Source organism: Boleophthalmus pectinirostris, unplaced genomic scaffold (genome assembly GCF_026225935.1).
Source record: "Boleophthalmus pectinirostris isolate CB_2022bp ecotype Guang Dong unplaced genomic scaffold, ASM2622593v1 HiC_scaffold_23, whole genome shotgun sequence".
Lineage (NCBI taxonomy): Eukaryota > Metazoa > Chordata > Actinopteri > Gobiiformes > Gobiidae > Boleophthalmus > Boleophthalmus pectinirostris.
The window spans coordinates 22,503,399-22,515,797 of record NW_026571207.1 but is presented as its reverse complement, the minus strand read 5'-3'; the positions used below and the strand labels follow the sequence as shown (position 1 = coordinate 22,515,797).

General features: G+C 37.8%; 1 protein-coding gene across 1 annotated transcript in view; it reads left to right on the top strand.

The window, feature by feature from the left end:
• col23a1a (collagen type XXIII alpha 1 chain a) overlaps positions 1-12,399 on the top strand; it is a gene marked incomplete at its 3' end in the record, with an annotated part of 142,097 nt that overhangs the window by 103,578 nt on the left and 26,120 nt on the right. Inside the window, exons 3-5 of the mRNA XM_055159034.1 lie at positions 2,499-2,543; positions 10,628-10,635; positions 11,405-11,431. Coding sequence (XP_055015009.1) covers positions 2,499-2,543; positions 10,628-10,635; positions 11,405-11,431 — 80 coding nt within the window. The remainder of the gene's footprint in view (positions 1-2,498; positions 2,544-10,627; positions 10,636-11,404; positions 11,432-12,399) is intronic.

The following is a 12,399-nucleotide window of genomic DNA, read 5'->3' as shown; positions in this document are numbered from 1 at the left end:
AGCTCATTTAGAGCATGTCTGTAGAAGCCTGAGTTAGTAAGTTTTATATATACAGTAACAAGATGTCTGCAGAGAAAATGTTTATTGTAGTTTTAATTTGTAATTTGTCACTGTTCAAATTGTGATTTTGAGTCAAGTGTCCTATATATACTGTATATTTTGCGGCCCTTATGCTAAAATAATGTGTAGTAATAAGATATTCTAAAATATATATTAGAATAACATAACTAGTAACAACACATATTCATTTATGTTTCATGGTTTTATAAATGGCTCATTCTTTTCCATTTCCTTTCCTGATGGGATGTCTCCGCTGTAGGGAAAAGCGGTGGAGTCTGTGGTTCTGTTTACGGGTGCTACAGGGGAAGTGCCGCCCACTCCGAAATATGGAGACTATTATTATAACTGCTGTGGTTGGCAATACAGGAGTGTTAAGTGGAATTGGCACCTGACATTTGAAGAGTTTGAGGTGTTTGATTAGAATAATTACTTCAGCGTAAACTTTAAACTGGAAGTAGTGCTGCAGCTGTTTTGGCTGATTTCAAAGGTTTATTTATTGGCAACACTTTCCAGGAAAATTAGTCATAATCTTGGGCAATATCATAACAATGCTACTTCATTTAAATATTTTTGTAAAAAATGAAAAATTATAAATGTATGTTTTGTGTTGTGCAGATGAAAGCACTAAACATATAAGCCAAAGGTAAAGCAGCATGACTGGACTTAAAAAAAAAATAAAAAATACAACCTACAGTCAGGAAATGATTAGGGTACTACAATAACTCCAATTATGACAATAGGGAAAACCTGTCCACAGCCAAAAGCACTTAACATCAGGAATAGTGCCCAGTATGGGTCCTATTTCTTTACCACAGCAGTTCGGTGCGGGCGGATGGGCAACAGGGCACACTGCATGGGGCAGGAAAGGTGTTTTTATTGTAAGGATTTAGGATGTAATGAATGTATGTTTTGGATATTTTAACCTATAACTATCGTTGTTGAACTTACAATAATAGCTCCTTCAAAAAAAAAGGTTTTATTGGATTTAAATGAATAGCTTGCACTCAAAATGAAATATATAGTGCTGTCTTTCTGAAAATGTAACTTTAATGAACAATATAAACTATCAGATACCAGATGCCCTTCCTTAATCTCTGGGTTATGACTGTTACAAGAATGCACCTTCAAAAATAGCTTTTGTTCTTTGCCTCATTATTTATTCATCATGACTAAAGCTGTGTTGATGGTTGATTTATGTGTAGCGTGTTTTTCATTAAGACGTTGTGAATTGATGTTGTGACCTAACCGGATGTGTCTCATGTGGTACACGATAACTAGATTCAACAAGTGATTCATTCTGTGAAATACTACCATTGATTCCAGACCAGTTGCTCCCAATCTTTTTCCTCCCAGTTACAGTGGTGGTCCGTGAATAAGATCAAACTTTTCATTGTCCGCCTCTTCTGTCTCCTCTACAGTCCTCCAGATATTTATCATTACAGTTCTTGACAGATCCAAAACCTTTTACCCCAAAATGTCCCAATATGGTGTTACAGGCTTTGTCAGTTGGACTGGAAACTGTTGGAAACCAAAGTTTAAGTCGTAAAGTTCGTTCTGACCATGTGAAATTGCGTTGTTAACACTTGTCAGGGTCGCTTGTTCTTTCAAAATGTGTACAGCTGTTGGTGCCTCTACTGTACTGTCATTAGTTTAGCTGGTCATGGTTTTGACTTAGTTTAGACCTGGTGTTTCTGGCATGGTCAAGTCCTGGTTTGGTTCTGTTGTAGTCTAGGTAAATTGGTCTGACAGTTGTTTTTATCTGGTTCTGGTTCACAGTTTATTTGATCAATAGTGTTTATCTTGGTCCATATTCCAGTTAAACCTAGTTTAATCCATCTTGAATCCTTATTTATATATACAGTTTTCTGCCCCAAAGGCTTTATTTGACTGACAGGAATAACATGAGTTGATGAGGAGTCAGAAGGTAGAGACATTCAGTAAATGATTGAAAACCTAGTATAATCCTTCTTTATTCTTAAGACTAAAGCCTTAAGACTTGCTGCCTATTTTTCAGTGTTGTCTTTTTTGTAAGTTTATAATAATACAAGAAACAAAGTCTAATTTTGTTATGCCTATACTGTATAGTCCATTTTATTTTACTATGGAGGCCTATTTTAGACTTTGGGGGGCCACCACAGTCTCCTCTATTAATGCAAAAACTGCATATATGTTTTCTTTTAATCCCTCTCTTACTTAAAACCTGGGCGAGTCCAATGACTAATTTTAATCTGTTAGTATTTGGGACATGTAATATTTTGTAAGCTGTGTTTTCAGAGCCACTGCTATAAAGTTAGTGGTACCATTCTTGTTGCCAGCGTACACAGTTTAAAAGCCAGACAATACACCACCACCGCGCCACGCATACTAGCTCTGCGCTCATCCCTGCTTGGCGCTAATTTACAGTGGGATTTATCGGTCTCGTCTGTTTGTTTTCACAGGACCTCCGGGAAAACGAGGACGCATCGGGCGAAGAGGGGAGCCTGGTAAGCCACGCCCCCAAATCACTGTGTTTATTTATGCTGTTTTTGCTGTATCCATCTCTCCTCACCCACTCACACTTGTTGGTGAAGTCAATGACCTCTTTCTACATCCTCTTCTGTTCTGGTCTTGGGTTGTCAGTTTATTGCAAAAAGTCAAGTTTGATTTCTGAATTTTACACAGAAAAAAACTAGGGCTGGGCAAAAATGTTAAAAAAATTTATCGCGATTAATCGCATGAGTTCGAGCAATTAATCGCGATTAATCGCATGTTATACGCAAAACCAATTAATGAATTAAAAAGTAGAGTATAGCGCTCTTTTATTGGAAATGTAAATGAAAGAGCCATACATTTGTTGTGCAAACAGCATTTCTTTCACAGGGGAACCTCAGAGCCTTCAAGGTATTCAGGGAAGGCTCAAGAAAAAATATTGAATGGACGTTTGTACTACTAATATATTTATTGAATATTTTTTATGCTGTGAGTAATGAACACTACACTAGTAATAATTTCTAGATCAGTGTTGTAAACTTGGACTGATATTTCTTAGGAAACAAAGGGTTAATATAATGGAATGGAAATGGACCAATCACATGTTTCAATGACCAATCCAATGGTATCTGGGTAAATCAGTTACTCCAGCACTGAACTAAAGAAATAAGCTCAGCTCAGAGCCGGTGCCCGCGGCCGACCCGCGGCTGAGTGGCGGCTGAGTCCGCGCCGGACCCGCGCTGAGTCCGCGGCGGACCCGCGGCTGAGTGCCCGCGGCTGACCCGCGGCTGAGTCCGCGGCCGGACCGCGGCTGAGTCCGCGCCGGAGTCGGAGCCCCGACCAAAGCCCACGGCGGAGTCAGAGCCCGCGGCCGAACCCGCGGCTCGCGGAGGATCGGGCACGTTGCATCTCACGTGGTCAGAAAAAAGTGAAAAAAGTGTAAAGAAAAGACGTGAAACTTAAAGAAACGCTCGCGGTGGACTTTTCCAAAATAAAAGCCAGTGAGAAACAGACGTTTACAATAAAATAATAAATAATAAATAAATAATAAAAACTGCGTTAACGGCGTAAAAATAATTGTCGGCGTTAATGACTTAATTAGTTAACGCAAAGTTAACGCGTTAACGTGCCCGGCCCTAAAAAAAACCCCAAAACAAATTAAAAAACAATTGAAAAATTTACAGTGTTCAAACCACTACTACTACCACTAAAAACACAGACACAAACAATGACTTCCAACCTTTTAAATTCTGCTCCTGGTTTCCACTCTTTGGAAAGCTCATCATAAAAGCTCCACAAATGCCCAAAGTATCCACATGAAAATTTACCAAAGTGAGTAGATGACCTCTTAGCAGATCAGGTAGGCCCTTCTCCCCCACCCCATCCCCATCCTAGCCGACATCGCGCTAACCTTGGCCATGTGGTTGCGCTAACTTAGCCCAGATGTGCGCAGCTCTTTGGCTGAGCGGTAGCAGCTGCAGGACTACACAGCTAATGAGATTCTCCCGTGCCAGAATTGCTACCCAAAGACATTGTGTTGGTTTTCTGGTCATCGAAAACCACTAAACAAATCCTTGTAGATTCATATAAGGCTTGTTAGACAAAATGATAGTTAGTGTGGTACAACTTTGAGTCATCGCAAATGTGTTTTTCATTTTGACATTTTTAATCTGGTGCTGCAGAATCAGATCAGTGTTCACTATCAGTCGCAGCAGGATATGTCTCATGTGGGAAGAGCTACTATAGACAGTGAATCATTACTGCGGATGACTAAATAAGCCTGACTAAAGCTTGGGTCACTACTGTGTTTTATAGTTGTGTTAAATTTAGCTGGTGATGTTCAACAATTGTTTCCCTCATTCCTGCTTTTTGAGATGTGTTGCTGTAATGTTTATTTAGATGCTTTTATTTTAGAATTACATGGTGTTAAAAGGTGCAATGTGTAAATTTTCTGGTGGAAGTATGACAATATAACATTTAACTGGTCAGATTTGTGGATCTGTGTCCCCCACTCACAGTATTAATAGAAACACCTGAAATGGTTTTGATACGTTTACCTGATAATCATTTTACAGTGTCCCAACATTTTTTTTTTTTAATGGGGTGTCTGTTTAATGGTTGGATAATATAAGAAGTATGTCTAACTCACCTTACATGAAACACAGAGGAGCGATTTACGCCTCACTCTATGAATCAGTCAAGAGGTGTGTTATGCAAATATAGGTGAAACAAAAAAATCTGCTGAAAGTAAAATTTTATTATGTTGTAAGTCTTTGGAGAAACCTATCCCACGGCTGTTGTTTAAAACCAAGACATTCCTGGTTTAAAGGGGAAGTGTGTTTGTGTGTGTTTGTGAGTGTTTGCCAGACTGTTGCCAGACGACTGTGAGTGCCACTGAGAAACTCCTTGAGATTTTCTGTAATCGTCAACAAAATTAAAGAAACACTTAAAAGCATATGCCCAGCACTGTTAATAACTTCCTTTTGAAGATACAGTCAGTTACAACTAGTCAGGCTGTCATGCCCAATGAGCCTAAATGAGCTTTTAACCATGTTCCAATTTGTCCGCCTTCTTATTTACCCACTCAGACTTTAATTCTGAGTGATTCATGCAATGAATCATGAATAATCTTTATAGTTTATATTGCAGACGATCTGCCCCCATTTTCACCTCCACCATGCATGCTCACGGCTCTGCATCTAATTCTGATCTTTTACTTTATCCACTTCTGATCTTTAATTTGGCCTTTCTTCATGGCCTTGTCCCTCACTACTGCATACTCAGCATCCTTCAGTGTCCATGGATTTCAAGTGCTGTAAAATTGAAACCACTGCCTTCAAAATGTATCTTTTTTTATCTCTAAAAATCCTCAAAAATTATGAGAAAACATTATGTGACTGAAACCCTTGATTATTCACTCTAATTTACGTACAAGGCCAAGCCATCTCAGTGAGTCCCAAAAATGTGAATCAGTTGCTCTTATGTACTCATTTCTTAATCTATTCATGTTGCTCCCAAAGAGACAACTTCCAAATTCAGCCCCAACCACAGCTCTTAACCACCACAAACCTGCCAACCACCAGTAGAAGTTCTCTCTTAATTTTACCCATTCCCTGAGTAGTAAAGTCATTAGGGTTGTTTGCACCAGTCACTTCTGGAGGATTACTTTAGTCTATAACCTATCATTTTAGGTTCATTTTACACCAGTATGGCTTATATTTGAAAGGCTGTTTTGATTGTGTTTACTATTTAGAAACTCATCTTGTTTAACTTCGCATTCTCACATTGCAGCATGGTTTATGCTGAAGAATCTTTGGACTGTTGCTCAATGATGTCCTTGTTTGAGACCGAAGAGGGAATCTCAATATACAAACAAATACTGGGGACAAGCAAGTTTCAACAGTTTTACAAGTTACCACTGCCTTTAAAGGTGCACTATGTAACTTTTCTGATGGCTGTTATTTCTTTGCGTCCACTGTTCCACAGTATCTACTTCCATGGATGTGTTGGATCTGTAGAGAGGTGACTCCACTTAGGGGTGGGCGATATATCGATATTTTAAATATATCGAGATAGTTTTTAAACTCGATATGAATTCTGACATATCGTATATATCGATATAATGCTTATATTCAATTCTGATTTCCCCGCTTCGCTTGTTTGTCTTCTCTCTCGTCGCCTCCGCGCGCCCCCGCCTCCCTGATTTTGTTCGCTCGTGTCTCCTTCACTTCTCACTACCGCCGTGAACGCCGAAAGTTGGTGCCAGTGAAAAGCTTCAAGCACCACGAACCTTTTCCACCATTTACAGACAAGAACATCAGCAGCACATCTCATATTCCACCGAGTCGCGTCCTTTAGCCCGAAAGAATGCTAAACGAGCTGAGCTGCAGGAGAAGTGCGCTGTTTATGCAAATGAGCCATGCGCTTAAGTTTCGTTTCTGTAAAATGTAAACACACCTGCGCAAAACTGCATTAAACACATTATTATCGCAAACGGGCTGATGTGGCTCTATAGTCGTTATGCTTTATATGTTGTAAAGTTTAGTCATGTAAAGTTTATTTATGCAGAATATTTTTATTCATAATCTGCTTCAGTGTAACTTGTACAATAGTGTTTGGAAACGTTGGGTTTGATCTGCAGTGGATTGTGGGAAACCTCAGAGCTCCTTACTGCTGGATAAGAACATGGATCTATTGAAATAAGGAACATCCTGAGCTTCTTCTGGTAAATGAGCTCATGGTTATGGGATGGTTAACAGAGTTAATGCAACGATGAGCTTGTGTTGAGTTGTTTTATTTATGAATGAAAAGAAGGAAATATGTATTATTTCTTTTATTTTACAGTTAAATTATTATTTATGTAATTAGGGTTTTTGTAATCTTAAGTGTTCCTATGGAATTGGCAGATTTGTTTTTGCAGTTTTCAGTTTTAGGGGGTTATTTTTTCTTGAACATATATCGAGATATATATCGTATATCGAGATATAGCAAAATATATCGAGATATATTTTTTGATCCATATCGCCCAGCCCTAACTCCACTCACAAGGCATGTTTTTCAAGGTATTTGTTAAATAAAAAATACACTTTGAATAATAATTGAATAAATGCAAATTAGATATGCTAATTCTATTGTAGAATATTCCAGGCAAAGCAATATGTCCATGGTAGCAAAAAAGTCACATAGTGCACCTTTAACAATTTGTAATGTTTGAAGAATAAAATACAAAAATACTATGACTTTGTATAAAATAACTTGCGGTGTGTGTCAGCATTTTACAATACCCCCAAAGAGTAAAAATATTGACATGCTTCCTAAGCCAGCTCTTAAAGTAACAGCTATGCACATTTTCTGTTTGGCCTATTCAGTAAATTTATTCTTATTTACCCCTGTCTCAAAGCCAAACCAAGTTCAATGGCAGCTATGGGCCCCCTGCAGTTTGTATTGTTTGCTCTACTGTCTAGACATAGCCAAACTTGACAGACTAAACTTGATGGTCATGCCCAATAAACCACAACACTTTTGCCCCACGATATACACATTTGTCAGCGTCAAACTGCCCTGTTCTTGTATCACAGATTCTGGTCACGTTAGCAGACATTTGTGTGTGTGTTTTAATAGTAACTTAACACCACAAATATTCCTCTTTTCCCTGGAGGGAGTCTGTTTTCAATCTTGAAGTTTTGGGATTTTGTTCACTGAAATGGCAACGTGGTTTTAAGTGGAATAGACGGACCCATAATGAATGATCAGATAGCTAAAACTCAATCAGAGATTATCAAGAGTTTATTCGTGAGATAATAAGGCTTTGTAGTCTGATCTGTCTATCTATGTGTGGGCCATTTTATTAAGTAAGACAAACCAGATGTGCTGCTTTTTTTAAGTATACATAACAAAAACAAAAATTGACAAAAACAAAAAAAGAAAATACCTAAAACTACGCATACATGCACAAACTCTATGCAAACAAAACAGTCAGTCAAGTCCAGTCATGTCCATGTCCACTGGAAGTCCAGTTAATTTTCCCTTACAGAATGGAGAATCTTGTCAGATCTGCTGCTTTTGATTAAGAAAGACAATATGTGTTGCAAGTATAGAAACATTCTGATTTAACCACAAATAAACCACAAATCATATTTTTTTTTATTACTGATAATTGTGTTAAATCTATTATGCAAGGTTGCTTCTATTGAGTAACACTATGGATACAACTGGATTCAGACGTAGTACTGATGAACTTCAAAACTTTCACAGATTTTAAAGTTTAGAAGTAAAAGATCAAATGTTTTAAATTTGTTTTGGCCTACTTCTGACAAAAAACAGTCTTATTACTAACCTATACTTCTACAGTTCTACTACTACTCTTTGATTTGACTTCTAACTTGGCCTTTTGATGTAGATAAATTAAATGCCATATTGTAGAACATTCCAGGAAAAAACAAAAACAAAAACATCTACATGGATTTCAGCAGGTGGCGAACGCTCTACCGCAAAGTTACATAGTGCACCTTTAAACGTAGGTTATTATTTTCTGCTTCTGGAGTGACTCAATACTTCATAAACTAGTTTGATCAGAATTAAAAACAGTTGTGAGAGAATCTTTAGACACAGATGGACCATCGGAGCACTCTGACCTCCTCTTGGTTTCTTCTTAATGTAGTCCACACATCTTTAAAGGAGCGGTTTCATGTCCTAATCCGAAACACCCGTCTTTATCCAGGAGTCTGTTTATCACTCAGGGCTCTTCTAACGAGCTCGATCTGCCTCTTAATTACACTCATCACGGACCAGACCGCTGCACTTTCCTCTCACACCACTCCCCTCCCCATCTGACTGATACACTAACCAGAGGCATATTTAACTTGCGTTTCATGTCAAACTACTCTTTTCTGTTTCTCTTTTTATTGAGCAAGGGGCCAGTTCACTGCCAGTCTCATTTGGATTGCATACACGAATCAACAAATATATGTACACATATTACATTACAGAAAATTCTTGAATAAATGTTTTTCTTGAAGCATGATCATTTCTAGTCTTACTGTTCTTTTTTTTTTCATTTAATTTATTTATTCATTTTGAGCAGATTAATGAACGCAAATAGTATACATAAGTAGGGGTGTAACGATATCTAAGTCTCACGATATGCTATCATCCCGGTATGACCCTCCCGGTACAATATTTATTGCGATATCATGGGAAAGCTCATGATATGGTGGAGAGGCTCATGATTAGGGATGAAACAATATCCAAATCTCTTGGTATTATATTTTCATAATATACATCTCATGCTACGATATTTATTGTCGTATTTTTATTAATCCAAAGAACTAAGACTTAAAAGTGCTTAGAACTGTTATTTCTTCATGTAGTCTACACTAAAATGGAGCAAAGAATCATGGTCTATGTAGTTATCTCTGTCTTATTGCTGCACCATAACTCTTTATTTAAGCAGAGACTTATAATTTGATATAGTGTGATGGTCCACGATATTATTGTGAGAACTTTGACAATACGATATCACGATATTGCAGCTATTGTTACATGTATCTAAAACATTTAATCTACATTTCACATATATTTTTTTCTTATTTGAGCTTGAAAAAGAGTGGGGAGATGAAAATGTATTAAATTCCAATGTATTAAAATTAATGCTCCCAGATGGTCAGTGTTGCGGGGGACATTGTAATTTTTATTACTGTGTATTAGTACTTATTAGTAGAATGTTTGTAATGCAAGTATTATTTTAGCACTTTTGGTCTGATGCAGTGGACTGGGGAACAGCCCAAACCACTTATTTTGATCTCCCTGACATTTGTTGTATTCTGTAAAAATATTCCCTGTATCCTTGGACCCCAGATATTCAGAGAAAACAGATTAAGTATAGCGCCTAGTATTTATTTCCTGCAATTTATAAGTTAAAGGTCCCATATTGCGCAAAACTCTTGTGAGCTTTTAGTCATGTTAGAAAATCAGAAAGCTATCTACTCAAAAACATACCCAGAGAGTTGTGTTTTGTTTCATTTACATGTTTGAGTAATCCTCTGTCTACATCCCCATAGCGCAAAGTGCTCTGTTCCACCTTGTGATGTCATGAAGCACTAGTTTTCAAGTTAACAGCTACCTTTTAGCTTTAGTTCAATAGAGATTGGCAATTGTAAGTGAAGCACTTACTGTAACCACATGGCATGACAGGGTGGAGCAGAGTGTTTTCTGTTTGAGAGAAGAACAAAGGATTTTGTGTTAAACATGTAATAAATTAAACTAAATACGACTCCAGGTATGTATGTGATGAAGAAATAACTATTATGAGGAAATACTAATTATTGATAATAAAAAAATAAACTAATTGAATTCTACAGAAGAGTTTGATGGAAATAATCAAACTACATTGAAATTGTGCTAGTTTTTGTTTCATGTGGAAAGGGCCGCTATTTCCAGAGATATTTACCACAAACCAGGTCAAAATATCAGCATTTTGAAAGGCAAATTGTACTGCAGAGTTCTGACTTGCCTTACAGTTCAAATTTATGTCATGTGAACATGGCCTTGGTCTTTTGACATGCTTTTCTAACACTGTATTTTTTCCTTTGTGTTTCAGGGCCGCCTGTAAGTAGCGCATCTCCTCCATTTCCATCACTTCCAGGTTGTATCCGAATGAATTGTTACTGAGATGCTCTTTTGCACTGTAGCTTGAACACTTTGACACATGTAGAAGATTCAAAGAGCGTCTCGTCTGGTCGGCTATAAAACCAGATTCATTCACGCACACAAACCTGTCACACACAAAGCCTATGGACCACCACGCAGCAAATGGTTCCCCTGTGATGCTCTAACCTCTGCTAACACTCCCCATAAAACTAAATGTGAAGTAGTATTTTTGATATTGCGCACATAAACATGTAAACAATTGTCGCAACTGCCCTAATTACACCCGGATGCATTAGTAATTACGTGTTTTTGTTTTGAATTGAAATGAAATACAGTTGATGATTTTTTAATATAATGTTGGACACATGTGGCACAAATCAGATATGCAGAATTGGGCTAGAAAGTGCATGCCCCGGAAATATGTAGCTGGAATGGTGTTTATTAGCAAATGCATCCCAGCAGGTGGCTTTTTCCTAATTCACCATGAAACGATGCAGATAATCTTTTCATGAACAATACTAAACCTCTTCCCGGTGCTAAAAATTCAAAGCATATTTTGTCACTTGGAAATGCTAACCTCACTGTGGTCCTGTGAAGCAATGTGCAAGAAGATAGGCCAGCCACTAGGGGGTCTGAGTTAGTTAAGTGATATGTGTTAAGTGATAATGTGTGCTTTATGTGGTCACTCATCTAAACTGCATTGTGCTTTGATGTCTAACCTCACCAGGGCAAGAGTGGACGGGATGGATACCCGGTAAATGTCACTTGTTTTATTTACCCTATCCCTTTTCTCAGCCTATTCTCTATTAGAGCCGACTCTGACTTGATTTTCAAACCACATTTCCTTCTGTTTGTTTTGTCTGTTTACTGCCTTTAGACAATGGTCGTAGTAGACCACAAACTTACACAGATGTTGCCCATGAAAACCCACTAACACTCTGCAAAGGTATAAAAATTAGTAGACAAAACCTTAAAGGTACACTGTGTAACTTGTCTGCTGAAGGGTCTGTCACCTGCTTGTCTCCATGGAGATGTGCCTAGAATGTTCCACAATATGGCCAGAAACCTATGAATGAATCTCCATGGGGACTTGCAAGCGAAATTACAGTTTACAGCAACCTGTAGTTGAGTAAATAGAAGACAGATTTTAGTTTAATAGTTTAATACCATACTGTGGACAGTTTAAACCAAAGCATTAACATCTCCATTGAGACAAACAGGTTATGGACCCCTTCCAGAAAAGTTTCACAGTGCATTTTTATAGCTGCATGGGGTACCTGATTTTTAAACCGTGAAAGGAGGAAGTAGATATCAAACATATCCCTATCTCTCACAAATCTTTTGGCACATTGCTATATTCACATGCTTAGTATTTGTCCATAGCACAGCTTTAGAACAGTTTTTTTTTCTGATGGAAAAGTGAAGGAAGGACAACAGCTCTCGTCCCAAAGTGTGATGTGCGTGGTACATATGTGTGTGTGTGTGTATTATACACACACACACACACAACACACATAATTTTTTGTTAGACTTTTCTGTCCCTTTGTCTTTATAGCAATGGGACAATGTAAGTGATCATAGTGCTGGTGGATAGCTCTTACGCTGATCTTCGTCTGAGATAATTTGTTTTCTGGTGATAAAGTAAAACTGTGGCACTAAAGGAAATTTAGGCCTTGCACATTCCCCCAAAAGACTGTTTGATAATTGAATATTAAATAGACG